The sequence below is a fragment of the Ochotona curzoniae genome, unplaced genomic scaffold (genome assembly GCF_017591425.1).
Source record: "Ochotona curzoniae isolate NIBS_2020 unplaced genomic scaffold, NIBS_Ocur_1.0 contig_2321, whole genome shotgun sequence".
Classification (NCBI taxonomy): Eukaryota; Metazoa; Chordata; class Mammalia; order Lagomorpha; family Ochotonidae; genus Ochotona; species Ochotona curzoniae.
Genome location: NW_024465421.1, coordinates 4,998,767 through 5,023,920, shown reverse-complemented (window position 1 = coordinate 5,023,920; position 25,154 = coordinate 4,998,767). Strand labels below are relative to the sequence as shown.

Here is a 25,154-nt window from a genome sequence, read left to right as displayed (position 1 = left end):
GCCACAGGCCAGACCCCCTCCCCATTCGTGTCTGGGTCGTGGCGTTTGTGCCTTTGTTTCCAGCGCCTGCTGTGTTTGATATGCACCACGAGGAAGCTTCCTGTTAAGTTCATGGTAGGGGCCACGTGCCAGCCCTCTGTGCCCTTCTTAGACATAGATACATGTGAGTTCAGTATTTGAAAGGCTGAGTGACAGAAGGAGACAGAGCTCTTTCCATCCCCTGGTTCACTCCCTAAATGGTCACAGTTTTGATAGAGCTAGACCAGTCTGAAGCCAGGAGCCCGTCCACTCAGGCTTCCCGTGGGGGTTGCAGAGGCCCGAGTACTCGAGCCAGCACCTGCTACCTCCAGGTACCTTAGCAGGGAGCAGAAGCAGAGCAGATGTGAATCAAAGTGATGCTTCCGTACGGAATGCCTGCATTGCAGGTGCACCACGGATGCGTGCCCCTCGTGTGTATCTGTTCTGCCTCAAAAAAAAATAAAAAAAGCTCAAGACAGAAAGGGCTGGCGGACTGCATGTTGTCTGGATGGCCCGGTGAAGTGGTGATAGGGTGCCCATGCCCTCACACTGTTGGTCTCCATGGGTCTCTGAGGGCAGGAACTCCAGCGGAGTTCCTTTGTAACAGTACCCAGCCTTTGGATGCAACCACAGCACTGTGGCACAGCAAGTGAAGCCATCACCGTTGGTGCCAGCATCGAGTCCCTACTGCTCCACTTCCCATCCAGATCCCTGCTAGTGGCCTGGAAAAAGCAGCAGCAGCAGATGATGCAAGCACCTGGGCCTCTGCGCGTGTGGGAGATCCAGATGAAGCTCCTAGCTTCAGGCTGGCCCTGCTCTGGCCACTGTGGCCATTTGGGGAGTCAATCAGCAGATGGGAGATCTTTAACTTGGGGGCAGCCTTGGGTGACTGCTCTGGCTTCAGGTGCCATCTCTGGGGTCCAGGGTACCATGTTGGAAGCCTGGCCAGTGTCTCCCACCCTTCCACCCCCCAAAATGGGGAAAGGGAGCAAGATGGGAACGGGAAACAGGCCTGGAAACGCGTACACGCTCAGACCACCACTGATGCACGTCGTGTCTTTTTGCTTCATTTTAATGAACACTTTACAAAGTACAAAATATACTGTCTTTTTTTGCGGGGGAACATTAGGTATTTTTTTTCCTCCATCATACAGTACATGAGTCTAGAGGGCTTACGGGAGGGCCCAGGGGTGGGGTGGGACCACCAGTTCCCCCTCCCCCCAGACCTGGGACAGTGGATGTGTCTTCTGTTGCTGGTGACCCAGACATGGCATGTGGGTGTGATGGTCAGAGGGGTGTGGCCAGGACACACCTGCCCTGCCTTCCCCCCAGACACAGTTTCCCCCGCCAGCATCCCCCTCCCCAACTCAGGGTAACGGAAATGATTTTGGCATAGAGCAACAACAGGAGGGCTCAGGGATTTTTCTTTTCCCTTTTCTTGGGGGAGCCAACCCTGCTCGACTCTGGCTTTTCTGAATGTGGGTAAACTGAGGCTGTGCAAAAGAGACTGGGCTGGGCCTGGACTGTGTTGGCTCCTGAATTCTGCCTGCTTCTGGCCCTCCCCCACCGGGCCAGGACAAGTCCCTGTTGGTGAGGGGACGTCTACCCCCATGACCTTGCCTTCAGGTCACCTGGTACTCCTGAAGACAAGGTGGGCAAGTCAGTCAGGTGGGGGCAGGGTCCCCAGCCACCTCTATCCCTGAGCCTCTGAATACCTGGGCTCGGGTGTGAGCTCTGTACACGCACATACATGTTCTAGCATACAGACATGCTCACACGCACCTATGCTTGTATAAACATGCACACATTCGCCTCCTTGACTCCCCCAGGGGCAGGGACCACCTGCACTTGCAGCTCTCACAGCCTCCTGTCTGCCACAGACCTGTCCTGATCTCCACCTCCCTCCCAGGAAGGCCTGGAGACCAAAGCTCCCGACCATGCCCCGTCGTGGAAAGGGTCGCATGGGGTCTGCTGTTTCTGATTAGTTCCCCTAGCTGCCCAGCTGCCACTCTGCCTCTCTGGGCCTGACCCCAGCTTCTGAAAATCTTGGTCAATAAGCTCCACACCCGGGCGCCCCTGACACTGTTGGGGGGCCTCTTCCTGTTGGTCCCAGAGTTTCACTCTACCCTTCTGGAAGACCCCTCCTTGTCCTGGGGCCAAATTTTGAAGCCCAGCTAAAAGGCAGGACGGGCTAGGGGTGCGTCCAGGCTCATCTTTAAAGAGATCTGTCAGGTAGACGGGGTCAGGGCTGGGACAGGAGCTGGATCAAGCCCTACCAGAGCAAACGTCCCTGGCTGGTCAGCACAGCCAGGCTGCCCAGGCCCGGGTCAGGATGGATGCTGGTGCTTTGGGAGGCATCTTGGGAGAACAGGGGCTCTCCCGCCTGGCCGTGTGCCTTGAGCCAAGGCTCTGGCGGCCTCCCTGGACGGAGGAAGGGGCTGCAGAGCTGGCCATGCCAGAACCTTGGCCGAGTCAAGGCTGGGGGCTCGAGGACAAGGCGGGTTCCCCTGTGTGGAGAGGTGAATGGGAGAAGATCCTGATCACCAGAAGAGGGGTGGTCCCTGCTCAGGCTCTGTCCAGGTGCAGGGTGCAGGGATGGGGAGGTGAGCAGTGAGGATGCAGTTCCGACTCCTGGACCTTTCTGACCAGAGCCCCTGATGCTCAGCAGGCAGCTTGGGGCTCGGCAGCCTGTCCTGTCCCTGCAGACTCTACAGGGGGTGTCCCCGCCCTATTTTTCATCAGCAGGGCCAGGCTGGGGCAGGTGATCTGAGAGCAGGGGCTTCAGAGAGACCCTTAACACTCAGCAAGCCAGGCCATGGCAGGTGGCACGGGAAGCAGCAGACAAGAGTAGCTGGCCCCAGGGAAAGCCACCCCCCCCCCCGGCAACGCAAGAGTGGATTCCACAGAGAGGTGACAGCACACAGAGGACACACAGAAGCAGGAGGAAGGTGTGGGAGAAGCACAGGGCCCCCTGTGGCCAAGAAGTGGGGTCCCACACACTAACATCAGGGTCACACGCGCTTTTGTCAGCCGGTCCCCAGGAAGAGACCTGGGAGGAGAACCTGAGATCTCTGAGCTTGCAGGTTAAAGAAAAAAACAAAACAAAAAACCAAAACAAACCCAAATCACACGTGCCAGGTGAGCCGCCAGCAGCGAGGTCACCAGGTCTGGGTGTGGAGGCGGGGGAAACTCCGAACAGGGGTGCAGAGGGGGCTGCTGTTCTGTTCCGAACTCTGAGGGCCCATGTCCCCTGCCCTCTGCTCAGAGCAGACAAGGAGGTGCAGGGGCGGGGGGGCCCAGGCCGTGGCAGGCCCTGGATGCTGGCTCCTTGGGTTGCTGGCTTTGTTTTTCTCTCTGGTCAGATCTCAAGAAACCCTCCCTGGGCTTCTCTAGTGACCGTATTGCCCATATACTTGAAGGTAAAATAGACGGCGGCTTGGAAAACAAAACAAAAAAACCCCAACAACAACAAAAAACCATGCCTGCAGGCGCGGGCCCACTCCCACGCGCACACAGTATATATTAACGTATATATTGCTCAAGTATATATGCTATGTACAGTATACAGCTCTATCAACATAAAACACAGGTATTCATAGATGTGTACAACGGACAGGCCCAAGGAGGTCTAGGGACGTACGCCGCGGGTGGGGGGCAGGGGAGGGCCGACAAGGGGCTGCTGCTCGCCTGGCACGGAGGAGAGGCGAAAAAGTGACGGACGAGCCACGGACAGGCAAGGCCTTCCGAGGTCAGAGGGGGGACTTCCGCCACTGCCAGGGCCACCTTGTGGGACCAGCAGACAACAGCCAAGATTTGGTTTATTTTGGGAGCTTTTGTGCAAAAAGAATGAATTCATCCAAAACAACACAAAACAAAAAAAATCCACAAAACCCAAGGGTTTTTTCTAACAGGAGTGGCTGGTCCCACGCAGCCCCCAGGCAGCCTAAAGAGCTCCCGTCTCTGACCCACCCTGCTGGGAGAAGGGGGCGGAAGGACCCACAGACCACCACTGGCGGGACAAGCAAAACCCTCCCTGCCTTCCTCTCTGAGCTTCCGGCAGCAGCCCAACTCGGCTAGGCCCCTGATAGCAATGAAGCAGCAGGTGTTGGGCCTCCTGGGCAGGAGCCCCCCAACCTGGAGGGCTGCCACTTGCTGCCCAGCTCTCTGTGGCCTTGTGGTCTGACAGAACCAGGCTGGCTTGGGAGGCCCAGAGGGAAGCCCCCGGCCCCCTCAGCTCGCACCAAACCCCTGCCCCTGGCCCCCACACTCAAAGGGAGAGCCACTGCTCGCATCTGTCCCTGGGCAGCGTGCTGGGCAGGTAACGCGGAGCTCCTGAGGCCCCGCCCTGCTTCATCTCCCGAAAACAGCAGCGACGACCGGCTGCTGGCAGCAGCCCGGGCACAAGTACATTAAATAAAAAACTAAAGCGAAGCACGGGTTCGTCTATTAAGGCTCAGTTAAGCTGCCTCCCAGGTTAAATGCTCCTGAGCACTGCGGCCCCAGGTACAGGGGGGCAGGCAGGCAGGGGCGCTGGGGGCAGAGACCTTGCATGGCCCCGGGGAGTGGGGGACAGGGCAGGGGGGCAGGACCATGGGGGAGCCCTGTGCTGGTCTAGATCTAGGAGGCTGGGGATGCCCCTGTCGAGGGAGCTGAGGCTCTGCCTGCCCGAGCAGGCTCTAGGGGACAGCAGGAGGACAGGGGCTGGCACTCCAGGCTGCTGGGTCTCCTGGCCGGGACTGAGGGGAGGGCGTGGACAGGGTCCCTCTCCACAGTCTCGCTGTGTGCGTCTGAGGGAGTGGGCCCTGAGCTGGTGGACACTGAGGCCATCCAGGGTTCTCCAGGGGTCCACACACGCAGTCAGCCCTACTCAGCCACCAGGCGGCAGGAGACACTGCCCAGCTGCCCACTTCCATCCATGACTGATTCCCAGCCGCCCCCTCCAAGCCCAGCTTATCTTTTCGGGGGGTAAGGCTGGAGGGGGAGCGATGGGGATCATGGCTGGAGGGCCTGGGGACTTGGGGCAGGCAGGAAGGAGGGCCTGGGGGAGGCCTTGGCTTGGGCCTCAGGCCTGGAGGGGTCACAATCGGGGAGCGTCCTAGAGGCCCCTGCCTTGGAGTCTCTGAGGCCGATTTTCCAGTCCGTGGAGAAATACTGCGAGGACGATCTTGGGGCGGGGGGCTGGGCCCGGCACGCTCCTAGTGCTTCTCGGCCTGACTGACCTGCAGGGCGCTGATGACGCCGCTGATGTTCTCTTCCGGTACCTGGCAGAGGAGGGACACATGGCCCGCAGGTGAGCTGTGACCACGCCCCGGCCCCACCCTCGAACTCTACTCCCAGTGGGAGCCCAGAGCCCGGTCATTGCCCCGTCCCCGTGGACCCAGGACCCCGCCCCCAGCCCCCACTCACCAGTGCATGGTCGAACTTGAAGGTGCTGATGTAGTAGGCAGGGATGTCGGCCGCAGCCAGGGGCTCGGAGATCTGGGCCACGATGCCGCACTCATCTAGGACGCAGGGCGCGTTCAGATGCCTCGGCCTGGCTGCTCCGCCTGCAAGGTCCCTCAGCAGGCAGTGTCCACCCCGCACCCATCCCCAGACCCCCGGGGCTTGGCTCCTAGCTTCCTCTTCCGCCTCCTCGCCTTCCTCCCCTGAGCTTAGAGTGACCCCCGTGCCCTGCGAGGCTCACCGAATCCCAGCGGCTGCCCGCCAATGCGCACCATCTTCCACAGCTCCCTGGACGCGCTGGTGAACAGCAGGTTCCCAGGAAACCTAAGTGGGGTGAGAGAGGGGGGCCCCCTTGAGATTAACCATACATCCCCCCCCCCACCCTGGTTCTCCCCCCATGAGGCAGGGCCAGTCTTCGGGTGCAGCTGGCCTGATCCACTCAACGGAAAAAAGCTGGGGGTGGGCGTGGGGTGGGCTGGGTGGGATTTGGGCACACATGGCCCAGGGGCTGTAGTCTCCCACACCCTGCCCATGGTGGGCACTGTGCCAGCCCCCCCATCCCCACTCACCTCTGCTGGGTCTGCACGTCCATCACCAGGGAGATGTAACCCTCGATGAGGGAGAAGGAGAAGAAGCGGATGTGGCCGCAGTCCTCACCAGCGGCAGCCATGGGATCCTTCACTCTGGGGGGCCAGGGAGTGGGTGCGGGGGGGCACTACGGCAACCCTGTCCCTACCCCCTGCCCTGCCTCCCTGGTGTTCTCAGCAACATGGGGTGGCATTCATGGGGTCAGGCACCACACTTGACAGGGCTGCTGGTGTCTGTCCCATGAGGCCACCTCCCAGGGCAGCTCTGTGCCCCCCCAGCCGGCAGTCCTGGGGCAGCTCCGTGCCCCCGCCCCCCCAGCCGGCAGTCCTGGGGCAGCTCCGTGCCCCCCCAGCCGGCAGTCCTGGGGCAGCTCCGTGCCCCCCCCATCCACAGCCGGCAGTCCTGGGGCAGCTCCGTGTCCCCCCATCCACAGCCGGCAGTCCTGGGGCAGCTCCGTGCCCCCCCCCCCCCGCCAGCCGGCAGTCCTGGGGTGCCTACCCATTGGAGTAGAACATGACGTCCATGAGGAGGGTGGCAACAGTGGGCAGTGTGTCGGGGTCCAGGCTGGTCACACAGAACCTGTTGCTTGGGCTGGACAGCGGGTGGATCACTGGCCTCTGGACTGCGAGAGGGAGAAAGACAGGGACACTGCAGCCAGGACAGCGTGGGGTGGTCCAGGAACAGGGTCCTGGGATGCAACCGCCTCGGGCAGGACCCAGAGGAGCCTTCTCAGCTTCCATCACCGCCCGTGGTGTTCCAGTGACTCTGCCCAGGGGCCCCTGGGCCTTTGCACGTGCTGCCTGGGGACCGCTTTTCCCTGCCCGCACCATCTGGCGCCACTCCTACCTGTTCCCTAAGCTCTGGCTCAGGCCCAGGCAGACACGAGCAGCCAAGTCCGGCCAGGTCATGTCTGCCTGCTCCGAGCACAGAAACCTGTGCTCCCGAGGGGCTCTGCCCCCGCCCCGCCCCCTGCTCACCCATCTTGGGCTTCACAAAGCCGTTGGTGATGCTGAGGCTCTCGGCTGCTACCGTCTCGCCATTGACAACCCGCAGGATGGTGAACTCTGATGACAAGGTGTGGGTGACGAAGGGCAGATCTCGCTCGCGTACCTGCAGAGGGTGGGGTGGGGTGGGGCAGGTGGGACTGTGAGCACCCCGCAGGGAGCCTGAACTGTCCCCGCACCCAGAAGCAGGAGGAGATGGCGGCAAGAGTGACACACTCACCAGGATGAAGTCCGTCTGGTAGGTGGACAGCATAAACACGGAGATGTTCTGGTCGGCCAGCGGGGCGATGACCGACTTGGCGATCTTGGTCACACCAATGGGCTGGGAGCTGGAGAAGCTGCCGCCACCAGACACCACGTTCAGGGCCAGCCAGGTGGCATCCGCTACACTCAGGTGCTCGGAGGAGGGCAGCTCTGGGGAACACAGAAGGTGGCTCAGTGACTGCTGGGGTCCCGCGCATCCCAGGGGGCTGGCGAGGAGCGCAGGGCTGAGACCGGCCAGCTCCGGTACCCCTGACATGCTGTGTGATCTTGGCTGGCCCGTCCCTCTCTGGGCCTCAGTGGTATCACTGGTTAATCGGGCAAGATGGAACAGGTGCCTGCCTTGGAGCCCATGGGAAGCAGCTTATCAATACACAATCTCAGCTTCTGGGGCAGGAACCTGACGACCTGCGTCACCTCCTGGTCCTTACAGTCCTTGGGGAGTTGTGTGCCACTTGGGGAGTTGTGTCTCTGCTACTACTGGGCCACGGGGACAGGTGTGCAGTCTGCAAACTGAGGGTGGGGGTGGGAGCCCTGGGTCTCCCTCCCAGTGCTGCCAAGCCTACGCCTTGGATGTCTTAGGAAGGATGCCCACACTGGGGTGGGCGGTGACTGTCCTTCAAGGCCCTCCTAGGAGCCTGGGGGAGTCAAGGGCTTGCTGCCCTGACTGCCCACCTTGGGGCATGGCCACCCCATCGCAGGCATCCGTGACTATGCACGCTATTACAAAGCTAGCCACGGCGGGCATCTGGAGGCGGTGGCCCATCAGTGGCCGTGGAACTCTCCATCCGTGTTTGCCTCTCTGGCTCCCAGATAAAGAATTTCAGTTTATAAAAAGACAAAGTGGCACAAGCATGTGATGCCGAGTGGGGGCGAGGGAGCGGCGGGGTGCACTCAGAACTCGGCAAGAGGCCACGGGTGCGCACAGCCCATCCCAACCCGCCAAGGTGTCACTTTAAACAGTGGGGCAGCCCCTCCTAAGCCAGCAGTGGAAGGGCCCCCCACTTGGGCTCATGGGTAGGGTCAGCTTTAGGAGCCAGGAGTTCCATCTGGTCTTCCATGTGGGTGCAGGGACTCCAGCACACGGGCCACCTTCCGCTGCCTTCCCAGGGGCATTGGCAGGGAGCCGGATCAGAAATGGAGCAGCCAGAACTCGAGCTGGTGCTCACATGGGATACTGGCTGCTTAACCACCACGATGCTGGCCCTCAGGGGGTGACTTCTTGCAGTGGCTGGAGCTGAGCCAATCCAAAGCCAGGAGCCCAGGGTCTCTTCCAGGTCTCCCACTTGGGTGCAGGGTCCCAAGGCTTTGGGCCATCCTAGACTGCTTTCCCAGGCCACAAGCAGGGAGCTGGATGGGAAGCAGGGCTGCCGGGATTAGAACCGGCACCCAAATGGAATTCTGGCGCACTCAAGGTGAGGACTTTAGCTGCTAGGCCACCGCAGGGAACTCTGCTGGCTCATGCCAGTACTGTTTTCTAAAAAGATCTATTTTTGTTTGAAAGGCAGAGTTGGGTCTGCTGTGATGGTTTAATCTGTTAATCCTCCACTTACAAGTGCCAGGATCTCTCATATGGGCGCCGGTTCGTGTCCCGGCAACTCCACTTCCCATCCAGCTCCCTGCTTGTGGCCTGAGAAAGCAGTGGAGGACGGCCCAAAACCTTGGCCCCCTGGCCCCCCTGTGGAAGACCTGGAAGAAGCTCCCGGCTCTTGGCTTCAGATTAGCTCTGGCCATTATGGTCATTTGGGGAGTGAACCAGTGGATGGAAGATCTTCATCTCTGTCTCTTCTTTCTGAAATTCTGTCTTTCCAATAAAAACAAATAAATCTAAAAAAAAAAAAGGTCCCCAGGAGACCACACCCAAGTGCAGCCCCTGTCATGACCAGCCTGGCTTTACCGTCTGCCTCTGCACAGAACTCCACCTCGGCGTTTCCTGCCTACCATGGAGGGTCACCAAAAGCTTCGAGTCCCTGGGAGGGGCCAGAGCTTAGAAAACCCCCCACGCACCTCCTACAGTGTGGATGGGGAGGCGTCTAAGTCAGGGCACGAGCTGAGGAGCAGGCCCAGGGACGTGTGCCTCCGGAGTCTTGGTCCCTGTTCCGTCCCCACTGCCCATGCTCCTCCTCTGGGGAGCCCTCCAGGCTGGTCCTTCCAGTCCCTTCTCACACTCTTGTCCCTAGAAACGTCGAGTGAGTCCCAATTGCTGGGACCCGTGCCTTTCCCTGCCCCAAATGGCTTCCACCTAGGGGGAAGGGCTCTTGATTCTTTTCCTTGAGTTCGCCTCGGGCCCTGCCTCCTCCAGGAAGTCCTCCTTGCTTGTGCATGTGCCAGCTGGCCTGGGGCACCGCTCTCCTTGGATCACTCTGGCTCCCGTGTCTCTGAGCTTTGGAGCGCCTATGTTCCTCCCTGCCCAGGAGATGTCCAGGAGTGGAGAGCAAATGAGTCAACACACGTGGAGCTGAACTGGCTCCCCACGGTCCCCGACGTGTGATGGTTCGGCTGATGATTTCTCGACTTTACGATGGCAGGTGCAGAAGCACTCCCATGAGCTTCATGTTTTTTACTTTCAGTGCAGAGTTTGGTAAACTGCACGGGGCAGCCACACCTTAGTGTGAGAGGCAAGCCCAGCTGCGGGCCAATGGAAATGCTCTCAGCACACTCGAGGTGGGCAGAGCGTAGCTAGGGGGCTTGGTGGGTGAGGCGCAGCTCACGCGTTTCCACCTTATGATGTTTGCCACTCAGGATGGGCTTATGGGGACATCAGTGTAACCCAAGGGGCTCCTGTACTTGGTGCTCCTCCAGTTGCAGACCCCCCCTCCCACATGGTCTCCAGGACAGCACAACACAGGCCATGGTTATCAGTGCAGCCTGCTGGCAGGCCCTGAGGGTCCCGGCTGTTCCTTGAGGCTGTCTGCAGAATCCGCACACAGCAGGTGCTTGGCAAATGGTGCCTCCTGCCCCATCGGGGTGCTCCGAGGAAGCCCCCTGGGCCCCTCCCTCCCTCCCAGGGTGTGCAGAACCAGCACACCGAGTCCAGTCGTGTCTGCCCCTCTGCTCTTCTTTCCTACACCTGCTGCCTCTGGAAGAGGCTGGGGGTGCCTCATCGTGGGAAGTGGAACAAAGAGAATATTCTGTCTCTTGGGTTAGCTTCCTTTTGTCAGCACAGTATGCGAGTCTTTTGGGTAAAGATGCAGGAGTACCCAAAAGAAAATACCTAAAAGAAAATAACAGTGGGGCTGGTGTTGTGGCACAGGGTGTTAAGCCACTGCCTGCCATCCCTTGAATACCCGTATGTGTCCCGGCTGCTACACTTCTGATCCAGCTCCCTGCAAATTGGAAAGTAATGCAAGATGGTCCAAGTGTTTGGGCCCCTGTATCCATGTGGGAGACCCGCAGGGAGGCCCTGGTTCACCCCAGCACTGCGAGGTCATTTTGGGGCTGGGGGAGTGTGAACCAGTTGATGCAACTTTTTTTTTTTTTTTTTTAAGATTTACTTATTGTTGTTGGAAAGGCAGATTTACAGAGAGTAGGAAAGACAGAGATGAAGATGTTCTGTTCACTGGTTCACTCGCCTAGTGGCCACAACAGAGAAGCTGATCTGAAGCCAGGAGCCAGGAACCTCTTCTACGTCTCCCACACCAGTGCAGGGTCCCAAGGCTTTGGGCCGTCCTCGACTGCATTCCTGGGCCAGAAGCAGGGAGCTGGATGGGAAGTGGAGCAGCCAGGACATAAATTGGCACCCACATGCGGTCCCAGTGTGTTCGAGGTGAGGAGTAAGCCACTGAGCCCTCCCACTGGCCCTGGTTGTGACTTTTCTGTCTCGCTCAGCAACACTGAGTCTTACTGGCCCCCGTGACGCTGCTGTCTGGCCCAGGCTGCATCAGCGGCAGATGGACAGGGCGACGAGGACACAGGTGCTCGGCTGACTCCGTGGCAAAGCTGCAGGAGAGGCGGTGGGCAGCAGGGCTGAGCCCGGGCCGTGGTCCAGTGTGTCCACGGAGGAGAAGCGCTTACCTAGGAAGCCCTCCTCGTCCACGATGATGGTGTAGTCCTCCGGCGTCTCGGTCAGGCTGAAGAACTTGCACCTGGAGAGACAGACGGACACGCAGACATGGAGCTCCACCAGCCTCAGCTGGCATCCCATGGTAGCCGTGCCCACCCATGACCCAGTCCATGCAGAGCTCCAGCCTGGGGTGCTCGGAGGTCTCGGGCAAGTTGCTTGTTTACTCCTCTGGCCCCCATCTCCTGTACCCCCTCATTTCTGGGGTCCCTGAGCCCACCAGACAGGAGGCTGAGACCCTCACTTCCCTCAGAGGGAGACAGGGAACCACTTGGTCTGTTGCCTTAAGGCCTGAATTGCTTCCACCACAGCCCAGCCCAGCCCAGTTCAGACCTGTCTGGTTTTTCCCCTGTGGAAGACAGGGGTGTGGGCACTGAACCCTATGTGGCCACACAGTGCCCTTGACAATGACTCTGGCTTCTACCTCCCCGCCCCCAACAACAGAGCCACGACTACCCTGGTATGGGGATCAGGGCTTGGTTCCGGGTTGGTCTGTGCAACTTGCAGTCCCCAGGAACCGGGAGGTCATGACCGCTCAGTGTCTGTGTCTGCTTTCTGCTGTCTAGCCACGACTGCCCGCCCCCAGACACGAGACTGATGGTGCGCAGGCAGTCACTTCTCTGGCATCGGTGCCCTTCAGTATGCTGCCTGGCATGGGCTCTGGGCCCAGGGCGTGAACTCCATTGGCCACGGGACGCCAGAGAAGCAGCCAGGCGTGGTCTCCCTTCCCTCAGCAGTCAGCACAGGGCCTCTCTGGGTGAGGACCCAGGACCGAAGGGCCCTCCTTCAAGGTCGTCTTCCCCTCTCAGCCAACCCGCAGCTCTCATCAACCTGCCCAGCCCTTGACTCAGGGGTCAGGTGATGTACAAACTTGACAGATGGTGAGAGAGGGGGAGAGGCACCGATGTGTGTACACACACACACACACACACACACACACACACACACACACACACACCACAATCTTTGGGTCCAGTCCCCAAACGCCCACAAGAGCTGGGCAGGAGCAAGGAGTCAGGGTATCAAGACAGGTCTCTCATGTCACAGTTGGCAGGGACTCAGTTGCCTGAGCCATCACCGTGAGCCATCACCCAGCATCTCTGTTAGCAGGAAGCTGGGCTCAGGGACTCCAACTCGGTACTCCAACAGTGAACACAGCAGTCTCCCACCAGGCCAAGTGCCTGCCATTCAGGGTACCCTTTGAACACACACACACTTCTTAAATTAATTAATTAAAAAGTTTTTAAAGATTTATTTATTTTTATTGCAAAGTCAGATATATAGAGAGGAGGAGAGACAGAGAGGAAGATCTTCCATCTGATGATTCACTCCCCAAGTGAGCACAACAGCCAGTGCTATGCCGATCCAAAGCTAGGAGCCAGGAACTTCCTCCAGGTCTCCCACACGGGTGCAGGGTCCCAAAGCTTTGGGCTGTCTTCGACTGCTTTCCCAGGCCAGAAGCAGGGAGCTGGATGGGAAGTGGAGCTGCCGGCGCCCATATGGGATACTGGTGAGTTCAAGGCGAGGACTTCAGCCGCTAGGCCACCGCCCCACGCCCACACATGTTCTTGATATTGCCACAGCTGGGGCCGGTGCTGTGCTATATATAGACTAAGCTTCTGTCTGTGTGTGTGGCTCAAGTCCTGCCTGCTCCATTTCCAATCCAGTTCCTTGCTAATGCTCCTAGGAAAGCAGTGGAGGATGACCCAAGTGCTTGGGCCCCTGCACCCATGTGGGCTTCAGACCTGCCCAGCTTCAGCCCATGCGGCCACTTGGGGAGTGAATCAGTGGATCTTTCTCTTTCCTTCTCTCTCTGCAACTCTTCCTTCCCAATAAAAATAAAATAGATACTAAACAATTTTCCCATAAGCCTACAGGGCAACGCTGTTCTTCCATGTGGCTGGTGGGAATGCAAAACAGCCTAGTCATTGGGACAATCACTCAGCAGTTTCTTACAGAGTCAAGTGCATACGGACCGTGTGACGCAGGCAACGTTATGCCTGAAGGTTTACCCGAGAGTGGAGGAAACATCTGCCGCCACAAAGCCCTGCCAGCAGATGCTATCTGCCTCTGCCTGTCATCACTGCAAGCCAGAGACAGAGACCACCCTTAGGTGCCGTCCTCAGCTGCAGAAGGGAAAACCTGGGCCTGCCCACCCCTGGGACTCCCAGTCACAACACACAGGAGTGAAGCCCGGAATCACAGGACGCAGCACGGAGGACACCTGCAACAGGCGGCTCCTGGGGGTCCACTCATGATGGTTCTGTGCACTTGACATTCCGGGAAGAGGCCACACTAGCTGCAGAGGGAGGAGGCGAGCAAGCATTTAGGTGAAGTGGCCACTAGGGATGCCCGCAGTTTGTATCAGGGGGCTGGGGTTACCATCTGACCTCATTTCCCATCCAGCTTCCTGCCATAGGTCCTTGGGTGCCTGGCACCCATGTGAGGGACTGGATGCAGTGCTGGGCTTCCCGCTTCAGCCGGCCCAACCTTGGCTATTGTGTACCTTTGGAGAGCGAAGTTCAAATTATTATTATTTTTTATAAAAGCTTTACTTATTTGGAAGGCAGAGTGATACATAGAAAGATGTCTATTAGCTGGTTCAGCTGCTGCTTTCCTAGGTATGTCGGCAGGCAGCCAGATGGGAAACAGAGCAGTCAGGATTTGAACCAGTGTTCACACACTGTGCTACAAGTGACAGCTTGACCTGCTATACTAGCCTCTCAAATAATTTTTTTTTTAAAAACAAAAGAATGAACTTGCAACTGTTAGGGGTTGGGTAGGAGCTGGGCAGAGAGGTTCTGGACAATTTTAGGGGTGATAAGTCTGCCTGGCCTCTTGGTTACAAAACCAAGGCTGACTTGCTGAACATGAAAGGCACCTTGCTAAATATGGCATGAGGGAGAAGGCCGCGCTGGGGCAGCGTCGAGGCAGCTCCACTGGGGCAGCTCTGGGTGCCCCCTCTGATCTGCTCAGCCAACAAAGGGAGTCTCTCATTTCCTTGCAGGCCTGGCCTTTCCAATGAAACACTGTAGCTACTGCCAGGACCAAGGCAATCCTCCGAGCCAGAGACAAGGTGCCTTAGTAGGTGGCATTCACCTGTTGGGCCTGGTTGCTTCCTGGGGACCCTCGTGGGCTCAGAGCCAGCCTCTGGAGCACTTTCCACCCCAGGCCGCAGCCTGCCTGGACTGGGTGGGTAGGGGGCCCCTCAGCCTTCAAGGAGCCAGCGCTATGGATGTGAGTGGATGTGATGTTTATTCCCAAGGCCGTCCTGGCTGGAAGGGACGCTCTGGGAACAGAGCCCAGGAACCCGTGTGGCTGCAGGACACAAACACGAGCAGACAGCAGGTGCGGCTGCTGGGGATAAATAAGTTGTTGAAGTGACCTGTCCCCTGGGGCTGGTGCCCCCGTGGCCCTGCCAGCTGTCAGACGCTTGTCCTGAAACGCACACCCTGGCACAGGCAAGGTCTCACGGAGGGCAGATCTGCCAGAGGCACCTGTCACCACCATTCTGGTCACCAGCTCAGCCTCCCTCTTACCCCTGGTGTCCTGTGTGTCACTCTGTGATGCCTTTCCTTTCCCCACCCATATCCCCAGCGGGAACCGCGGCCAGGGAGCTGGAAACGGTATCATCCTTTTCTGTTGTCCCCTGACATGTTTGTTTATTTCAAAGAGACGAGCGAGAGCTTCCATCCACTGATCTACTTCTCAAACAGCTGCAAAACCTAGCAGCTGAGCCAGGCTGAGGCGAGGAGCCAGAGTTCCCACCTGGATCTCCCACGTGGGTGCCAGGGCCCCCGATCCTGAGCCATCCCCTGCTGCCTCCCAGGTGTGTTACAGAAAGAAGCTGGAGCTTGACCCAGGGACTCCACCATGAGATGCAGGCGTTCCAAAAGCTGGCTTAATCCACTACACCACAGAGCTTGCCCGACACCCTTTACCCTTATCCTTATTATTTTTTTTTAAATGTTATTTATCTGAAAGAGAAAATCTTCCATCAGCTGGCTTGCTCCCCAGATGACCTAACGGCCAGGCCTCATCCGGGTCTCCCATGTAGGTGATTTCCACTGCTTTTTTGTGGCCATGAACAGAGAGCTAGATTGGAAGAACAGCTTATGGGACACAAACGGGTGCCCATATGGGATGTCGGCATTACAGGTGGCAATTTTATTCACTCTGCTGGTCCCGGCAGCTGTTTGTTGCAGAAGTGGCACCCATCTCGTTCGGACCTGTCACAGTTTTGGTGGGACAAGGTGCTTCCCGACACTGCACACCCTGTCCCTGACAGCTGCCCTGGCTCAGGTGTCTTCTGCACAGTAGGTACATCAGGCCTCCTCCTGCTGCTGGCCGGGCCGGGGGCCCTCAGGTGAGGGAAAGCAGGGACAGTGGGCATCCGGCTTCCTCCTCCGAGACAGCCACAGCCTCTTCCTGCGTCTCTCCTGGGTCCTTGGCAGGTCCTCGTGTCACTGACATTTCACTCCTCCCATCTCCGTCAAGCAGACGCCATGGCTGTGTTGGGCTATTGCTAGAAGAAAGTCCTTGTGTTGGTTCACACTTAGAAGGGAGATTTGTTCTAAGATGGGAAATTAACTTGTTGCTGTTACAATTAGAAAAATTCAATCAGACAATGAGGGTGGTGGTGGTGTGGGATAGCCCACGGGGAAATCGGGAAGGTGGGGACACCAATGGAGCTGGGGGCTCCTGGCTGTTCTGGGGGGCAAAAGACCACAGATTTCGGGGATGGTGTGGTGGCAAAGCAAGCTAATCCACATGATGTGCTGACATCCCATATGGGTACCAGTTCAAGTCCCAGATGTTCTACTTTCAGTCCAGCTTCCTGTTAAAGGTCCGGGAAAGTGGTGGAGGGTGGACCAGGTGCTTGGACCCTTACACCCATGGAAGGTGCTACAGGCTCCTGGCTTTGGACTGGCTCAGTTCCGGCCTCTGTGGCCATCTGGGGAGTGAACCAGCAGATGGAAGCTCTCTGTAATTTTGACTTTGAAGTAAAATAAAGCAAATCTTCAAACCAATAAACCAAAAAGATTGTAGATTTCAGATCTCCCCCAGCCCACCTCCAGTTGCCGGGCTTCCTGGGATGCTGACACCTGTCTCAGAACTAGCTATTCATTGTTCACTTCCAGGGCTGTGTGTGTGTGTGTGTGCGCGCGCGCGGGCCACCTGCTCCTCTCCCCTGGTGCCTAATCAGTGCCAGTGGGTCCCGTGGCACCCACAGCCGGGGTGCAAGTGGTGCCTGTGCCCCTGTAGATATCAGCACTGCCAGTTCCCAGACCCTTCTGGATGGCGGCACGCTGCTTGCTTGAACCCAGCCACACCCCTTGTAGACTACATTGAAACCCAACAGCAGGCCCGCAGGGCGCTGCGCTGTGGATCCAGCATGGGGCTCAGCACGGGAAACTCTGGTTTGGCTTTGTGGAATTTCTGGAGTGGTTGTTCCCCTGTCCTTCTGCCCTGCAGTGCATTGAATCTGAGGATCTGGAGGCCCTACCCAATACTGCGAGTCCCATTTCACAGACGGCAAGACTAGCTCCTGAGCCTGTCCCCCTGTCGCCACCACCAAGAGAAGCACCAGTTCCCCATCCTTGGGGACAGGGTGGAAGTCTGTTCCTCGGCAGACATGGTACCAGGCAGGCCAGGGATTCTTCCACTCCCCCCCCCGCACAGACAGACAGACAGACAGACAGACACACACACACAGTTTCTCACCCCTGAAAGGGCAAATAGTTTGGCTTGCTGTCACTCACTGACAACCACTAGCCAAAAGCCTCCTTCCCACCAGGTCCCGGGGAGTCGGCATTCCCAAGGGATTTGCCATCCCAAGGCTGTGGGACTTAAAGTGCGGAGGGGTCCGGAAGGGCGACTCTGGGCCATCACTCACTCACTTCACCGCCACCGCCCACGCTGGCCTGGGGAGCAGGGTGACCCTGGCAGTCCCTCGGGCTGGTACCTGCTCTCTCCAGTGTCTGCCCAGCTTGCCTTGGACTGGTCTACTCCTGTTGCTCCCATGTAGGGGTGCTGGGTGCCCCAGCTCACAGCCTAGATTCCCCCAGACCCGGGCCTGCTGCTGGAGTTCCTCTCAGATCACCTCGGACAGCCCACCCTTCAAGGCCCTTCTCCCAGGCATCTTGGAGCACCTGCCTCCTCCTTTGCCTCTTCCTCCTCCATCCTAAAGAAAAAAAAAAATTTTTTTTTCTTCGCTTGACTCCCATCGCCTCCTCCTCCTCCAGCCCTTACTTTCCTCACTTCCCGCGCCAAGGCTGGCTCGCCCCCAAGCCCTCCAGTGGACTGGGTTCAACTTGCCTACAACCACCATCTGCCACCGGCCCCTCCCTATGCCCTCTCAGACTCCCTTCTGACACCAGCACTCTGAGGGCAAGATGGTGGGTCCCCATTTTATAAACTGAGCAAACTGAGTCCAGAGCGGTCCGACAGGCCATTGGCAAGTTCTCCCCTCCCCCACCCACCCTCACCCTGGTGGAATGGACTAGAAACTCACTCCAGCCCAACTCGAAAAACCCCACTCTGTTCCCTCTGGGCCTTGGCCTCCCGCCAGCCACCGGGGCACAGCCTGGGCCTGGGGGGGCCAGGCGCTGAATCATCTTGGAGAGGCGCATTCTCAGCTTTCCTGCCACCGCCTGTTGTGCACAGCCCAGCCGCCCAGCCGGCGCTGGAAACTTGATCTGTTTACTCTCGGATGCCTGACCCAGTGGAGCGCGGCCCTGCTCGGGGGATCCTGGGTCACCACCAGCATGGGTCAGGTCCTGAGCTCTGCGATGGCAGGACCTCCTACCTCGGGTGCAGGCATCAGAGGGGTGTGGGGAGCTGTAGAGCCAGGGTGACAGGTGCAACCCACCCCAATAATCCAGCACAGGGCTGGCTTGTTTAATCTGTGAGCTCACCACAGGTCCCCGTGAAAAACCAAAAGGAGTGATCTTCCTGGGCCAGTCAGGCAGGGGCAGCAGGAGTGCAGGGAAGTGTGGAATCAAAATGTTAAGGCTGCTTTTGTGCTGTGATGTAGCTTCCACTTACATACCCCTAGGGACGGGGAACTCACTCCCTATGCTGGCGATTGGTTTTCTCCTCCTATGCTTGCTATCAGTGTGGCCTCCTTGTATGGAACTGACACCTGGGCCTTCAGCTGGGCTCCAGCTGGCCGAGTGGGAGGGGAGCCTAACAATACTGCCATGCCTTGCAGGGAAGTGGGAGGAGCAGGGCTGGGGGGCAGAACGGCAGCTCTGACTGCTGCTGCTCAGGCTTGTCTGCAAATCAGTGAGGGCTGGAGCTGAGGTTTGCCATACAGGTTCCCTTCTGGAAAGCTTCTGGGCTAGGTGCTGGTGGCCTCCCCAGGTGACGGCCTAGCTGTAGGCCAGGCCAGGGGTGACTCAGGGTCTCTCTCTCAACCCTTCTTGGGATGGCTGCCTCACCCTGTGCCCCGTGCAGGGCCCAGGGCAGCTGTGGGGAAGGCACCACGGCATTCCGTGAGCATCGATGCCACATCTATCGCCGGTTTGAGTTCCAGCTGCTTGCTTCCTGCTAAAGCACCTGGGAAAGCAGCCGAAGATGTCCCTAGCGTCTGGACCCCTGCACCCACATGGGACACCTGGATGGAACTCCTGGCCGAGGACTTGCAACCATCTAGAAAGAAAGATGAAAGATCTCTACTTTCCTTTTCAAATAAATAGGACTTAAAAGTCTTAAATTCACTTCTCTGAGTGCTAAACCATGCTGGGGGGTGGGGAGGTTCTGTACGCTGAGTTACAGGCTGCAGACCACGGCCCTGCTGGCTGTGAGGGGAGAGAGACACAGCTGAGTGATGGTCTGTAGGGCTGTGTGGATGCGGGGCACAGGTGGCATCTGGGTATCAGGTCCTGGTTGGTCCGGGGCTTTCCCAGCTTCAGTACCAGAAGTCCTCAGTTCCAGGCCAGTCAGTAGGGTGTCCCTAAAGACCTGTGGTTACTTGGATAGACCTGGGATCTGCCCAAGGTCACATGCTGCCCCTGCCCTGACGGGAGCATGGTGACCCCCAGCGGCGCAGTCTGCCGAGCCTTCTCTCCTCCTGGCGTCAGTTGGCTGTCTGAGGCTCAGGTCAGCGGCTGGTGGGTTGGGGCTCCACTCAGGCCTGCAGAGGCAGTGGCGCTGGGTCATGAGCGAAGGGACCAGGACGGAGATGTGCTGAGAAACACCAGGTGTATCCTCTTCCCCATTTTCCTTCCTTGTACATTCAAGAAAGAATGGTGGAGACATACATTCCTGTAACCCCCCTCGACAGGCTGATGTCAGCACAGTGGCAATACAGCGAGTCTCTTCTGTGGTCTCAGTGTGTGTGGGGGCGTGGGGGGGGGTGGGGGAGGGGGCGATCACACCTGCTCCTCAACCGTCACCAGACACCTGCTAGGAGCACCCTGCGCTGCCCGATTTTCCAGTTTTTCAAGACAAGACACAAATCCAGACATTTGCTGCTGCGATGTTGGTGCTAGGCCCCCTCCCGGGTCACACAAATTCCCAGACGCCCCCACCCCCTCTGGCAGCACCCTGGAGTAGGTGGGTGAAGGTCCAGCAACTCCTTAGAGATGCCCCAGGGCTTCAGATCAAATTCTGCAGTTGTTGCTTTTATTGGAAAGGCAGATATACAGACAGGAGAGACAGAGCTCTTTCATCTACTGGTTCATTCCGTCAGTGGCCACAATGGGCGAAGCTGAGAGCTGAGTCTCCCATGTGGGCGCAAGGCCCGATGCCTTTAGCCATCCTTTGCTGTTGTTTCGGCCATAAACAAAGAGCTGGATTAGAAGTGGAGCAGCCAGGACTCTAACTGGTGTCCATAAGGGATGCTGACACCACAGATGGCAGCTTAGCCTCCTATACCACAGCGCTGGCTCCATATCCTGCATTTAAAAAAAAAAAGTGCTCCCAGATCACATGTTATGCTGTCAGAGCAAGGAAGGCGAAGGAGACCTGTGCTCCAGCAACAGGAAATGATCAGAATCCAATGCCGTTTAAGCCCATCTTATAGATGACAAAACTGAGGTGCAGAGAGGTCAACACTGCTAAACGCTGTGAGCTGGGAGCTAGCCAGGAGCTGCCTGGGCCTGCAGGGGGCTTGACCTGCTAGGGCCAACGCCCTATCTGCCCACACACAGGAGGTGGGGCCCTCAGGGGCCAGCGAGTGCAGGCAGAGGGCTGGCTTGCCCCAGGACTGGGAGGAATCTCAAAGTTGTCCACAGACCGGGTCTCTGGGCCATGGTGAATTCCACGCTCAAGGCAGACCCTGAAGGCAGCTGCTGGCCCAGCTGGTCCCAGTATCTGCAGTTTGCTGAGGAGCTAAGAGAAGCAAGAACCAGAGACAGAGAGAAGTTGGGAACACCCAAGACCCAATATTCCAGAGGGGACATTCCTGGAGCTGGGAGGGGACCGCCCCTGATGGGGGGAACCCAGCTCCAAGGATGGGCTGGATCTCCCTGAGCTGCTGTCCCAGACAGGAGCAGGTGCACCTGGGCTCTGACTCCAGGGCATGAAGTAGATCAAAGATACTGGGACCCTGCAGCCCCAGGGGTGAGCAGAGGAGAACTGCCAAGTGGCTGGAAGTCTGAAAAGAACAAGGCCGACAGTCCCCAGCCAGGGGACAGTGATGGATGTCTCAGGGTGTTGCGGGGATCCACATGAGTGTGTGCTCACTGACTGGATGATGGGACAGAGGGACTCCTCCCTGCTGGAGGCAACCTCCAAGGACGTGACCCAGGTTGGCACGCTCCAGCCTGAATTCCGCTTCTAAGCATTTGCCTATAAATACCTGGGTGCTGCAAACGTTCGTGGAAAGATGTAGAATTAGAAGTCAGATTTATTTTGGTGCAAAAGGAAAAAAAAAAAAAAAAAAGAAAGATACCCAGCATTGGTTTTTTTCAGCATATACATTCTCTTGGGATTTTCAGAAAGCTCCTGGCACATTCTCACGCGTGCAGGATGAGGTCCGCACGCCGAGCTAGGAATCGCGGTGTTAACAGTGAACAACATGACAACCAGGAGGCCTGGGAGCCAATGCCCACCCACCCGCAGGAGACAAAAACGCCTCAATGCTCCCGGCTGCTCCGCTTCCGACCCGGCTCTCTGCTAACGCACCGGGAAAGCAGTGGAGGACGGCCAGTGCTTGGGAGACCTGGAGGAAACTCCACACCCTAGTTGCTGTGGCCATTTAGGGAGTAAACCAGTGGCTGGAAGCTCTCTCCCCCTTTCTTTCAAATAAAGAAGTCACTGTGGTGACTGGCACTGTGGTGACAGGCACTGTGGTGGAGTGGGGTGAGCTGCTACTTGGGACCCTTGAATTCTATGGCAGGGTGCCTGGCATCAAGTCCCAGCTCTGGTTTTGATTCAGCGCCCTGCTACTGTGTCTGGGAGGCAGTGGAGGACGGCCCGAGGACCTGGCTCCTTTCTTCCCATGAGAGATTTGGATGGAGTTCCTGGCTCCTGGCTTTGATCTGGCTCAGGGACAGCTGTTGCAGGTCTTTGATTGGAGGAGTGAATCGGTGGGTGGAAGACCTTTTTCTCCCTTTCTCTCTGGCACTCTTTCAAATAAATATAACTTAATCAAAAAACAAAAAAGTAGCACACTTGCATGTGCACACACCCCAGCAGCACAGCCCAGATTCCTGTGGTCTGGCTGTCCACCAGGGCGGACCTGGGGGCTGAGGCTATGACGGGAGAGGGGCCTTTGCTGGGCCACTCTGTGTGTCTCTTTGGAATCCCGAGCCACATGACTTTGCATCAGAAAAAAAAATTTAAGCTTTATGTGTTTGAAAGGCAACATCAGACAGAGAGAGACACACACAGAGAGATTGTTCATCTGCTGGTTCACTCCTCAAATGGCTGCGATAGCTGAGCCGAAGCCAGGAGCTTCATTCCAGCCTCCTGGGGATCCAGGCACTCGGGCCGTCCTGCATCGTGTTCCCAGGCGCATTAGCAAGGAGTTGGATCAAAAATGGAGCAGTTGGGAATCCAAGCAGAGCTCATACAGGATGCTGGCATCACGGGCAGTGGCTTCATCGTGCTGGCCCCATCTACACAGACATTTTAATAGAGGAGAAAGAAGGAAACAAGGCTCTGGGGCCAGGAGGGTTTCCTGCAGGCAGCAGCAGGGTCCAGTGGCTGGCTCGCCTGAGCTCTGGCCCTGGGAGTCACCGACCCTCTCTCCCTCTATCCCAGCGCTGGGCTCCAGCTTCTTTGCACATGCTGGTCCTGTTTCCTGGGTGTGCCTTCCCTATCCGGATGCTTCCAGCCCAGCTCAGCCCTCCCTCTCCCTGTACCAAGGGACACCACCTCCCTGGAGCCTGCTAGGCTCTCCTGCCATTGTGCTCTCCTGCCACTGTGCCATTGTGGTCTTGATTTCAGCGTTGGGGTCTGGGTCTGCGTCTCCATGGCACGTGCACTCGGCATGGGATGGGCCTGAAGACACACTAGTACATGAGTAGATTGAGGAAGTCTTGAGGGCCTGGTGCCCAGCCTCTGTACCGTGGGCTTGAGTCTCTGCTGGCAAAGATGGATGAGCCTTTGCATGGCCTGGACTCCTGACCTGAACCATTGGTTCCACCCCTGTGATCTTGAACCTCACGTCCCCTGTGGGGGCTGGGCCAGGAAGGTGTCAGGTGCAGGGGGGCAGGGTGGGGGAGCAGCCTGTGAGCATGGCCCCCAGGGCAGGTCACTGGGCCCAGCAGCTGTTGGAGCAGGGAAAGCTGCAGGGAGACCACAACGGTGTGGACAGGACAGTGAGACGAGTGTCTGTGAGCAACCGACTGAGAAAAAGATGGGATGTTATTTTTCCTCCCCTGCCTCACTGGGGCTGGGAAGGCTGCTCCACATGATCGCTGAACTTTTCTCCTAAGGGGTAAGAAATGATCCATTTGAAATGTAGTCAGAGATGCAGAGAGAGACGGAATGTCTTAGCTGCTGGCTCACTCCTCAGAAGCCTGCAGCGGCCAGGGCTGGGCCAGGCGAAAGCCGGCAGCCTGAACTTAACGTGGGTTTACCATGTGGGTGGCAGGGACCCTCCCATACCTGAGCCATCCCCTGCTGCCTCCAGGTGTCTCTCAGCAGGGAACTGGATGAGAGGGGGGCTGGGCTGGAAGCCACACACTGCACCAGGAGAGATGGGCATCTCAGTGATGGCCTAGTGGGAGGCCAGCTTACTGCCCCAACTCTCTCCCAGATCAGCACTGAAAGGCTCAGAGAGGGAAAGGAACGTGGCCAGGGTCTCACAGCTTGCACCCTGCAGAGCTGGGCGTCCAATTCCGACGGCAGAAATGGCTGGGGCTGGAGAAACCCACAAGCAAGCCAGAAGGGAAGGCAGGGAGGTGAGAAGGCTGGGAGTAGGGGGAAGGCCAAGGCCAGTGTCAGGGGCGGGGCGCTGCTCCCAGGTGCACAGGACTGGATCAGATGTCGAGGTGAGCTGAAGCCGCCCTGTCAGGAGGGGCTGAGACAGTCCAGGGACCCAAGGTCAGGTGCCAGGAAGGAGGGGCTGCAGAGCAGCGGGCCCAGGACACAGGGGGGTGGGGGGGAAGTATTTGTGTATTCATTTGAAAAATCGAGTGACAGAGGAGAAGGAAGATAAAGGAGAGACCGAGATAGGAGGGCAGACAGGGGACAGAGAGAGTGGCAGTAGAGTGGGAGGAGGGCGATGAGTACCCAGGGATGTGCCCAGGGCACAGGAGGGTCTTGCAGACCTTGCATGGAGCACGGGAGGTCACACCTGTTCCGGCTTTGGCACTGCCTGCTGCTCTCCCACCTCCCCCATGGCTCTGTCTGCAGACCCCTCTTCCAGCTGGCCTAACCTTCCCTGGGCCCTCAGCACACAGCAGAACCAACCAAAAATGCCTGGCAAGTCACAGACTAGTCATTTCCTCTGCAGCCACCAGAGGCACCAGCCTAGTGGCTCGACGGCCGAGATGTGGCTCCATCTTTGCCAACACTTGTTGTTCTTCGATTTCCGTGGTTTCTTAAGCAGCAGCTATCCACTGTCGGAGTCGCAGCCTCCCTCCTTGGTCCTCCGGCCACTTCGGTGCTCTTCCCCACTCTCCCCGTGTGTTTACTGTCTGTCCTTGGCAACAAGAAGATAAGTCCCAGGCACACTTCCCCTTCCCTTGGGCACCGCCCGGGGTGAGGACGGTGCCTGGCAAGCAGGAATGTCAGAGAAACACGGCATAAGGCAGGGTCGGGAGACTCAAAAGGTCAGTTTGTCCAGTCTCAAGGCCACCAACGGCAGATCATGGTTACACGGGACAGTGAGGAGCTGCAGGTCCCATGGTCGCCTGGGCCACTGGCCAACGATCCTGACACCCGCAGACTGGGATGTGTGTGGCCAATGCACAGAACAGCTGGGGCACAGATGAGTCCCCAAGCTTAAGATAAACAAATAAAAACAAACAAAAAACTATTTTTAGAAATGTGGTAAGGAGGCTGGTGGTGCGGTGCAGACAGTAAAGCTTGTGATGCTGGAATCCATATGGGCACCGGTTCAAGTCCCAGCTGCTCCACTTCTGACCCAGCTCTTGCTTATGCTCGCCTGGGAAAGCAGAAGATGGCCTAACTGCTTAGATCCCTGCACCCATGTAGAAGCCTGGAGGAAGCCCCTGGCTCCTGACCAGCTCAGCTCTGGCTGTTGTGGCCATTTGAGGAGTGAGCCAGCAGAGACGGCTCTTCCTCTCTGCTTCTCCTTCTCTCTGTCATTTTCAAGCAAACAAAAATCCCAGGAAGATGTATAACATTAGCCTTGCTCTCCT

At 57.9% G+C, this 25,154-nt stretch overlaps 1 protein-coding gene across 1 annotated transcript in view; it reads right to left on the bottom strand.

Moving 5' to 3' along the window:
* Positions 1–3,531: 3,531 nt before the first annotated feature.
* The window catches only part of CASTOR2 (cytosolic arginine sensor for mTORC1 subunit 2), a 30,415-nt gene continuing 8,792 nt past the window's right edge, over positions 3,532–25,154 (bottom strand). Inside the window, exons 2-9 of the mRNA XM_040972780.1 lie at positions 11,328–11,398; positions 7,273–7,466; positions 7,026–7,158; positions 6,547–6,670; positions 6,030–6,143; positions 5,702–5,784; positions 5,425–5,519; positions 3,532–5,279 (exon numbers count right to left, since the gene is read on the bottom strand). Of these exons, the coding sequence (XP_040828714.1) occupies positions 5,214–5,279; positions 5,425–5,519; positions 5,702–5,784; positions 6,030–6,143; positions 6,547–6,670; positions 7,026–7,158; positions 7,273–7,466; positions 11,328–11,398 (880 nt within the window). The 3' untranslated portion in view covers positions 3,532–5,213. The remainder of the gene's footprint in view (positions 5,280–5,424; positions 5,520–5,701; positions 5,785–6,029; positions 6,144–6,546; positions 6,671–7,025; positions 7,159–7,272; positions 7,467–11,327; positions 11,399–25,154) is intronic.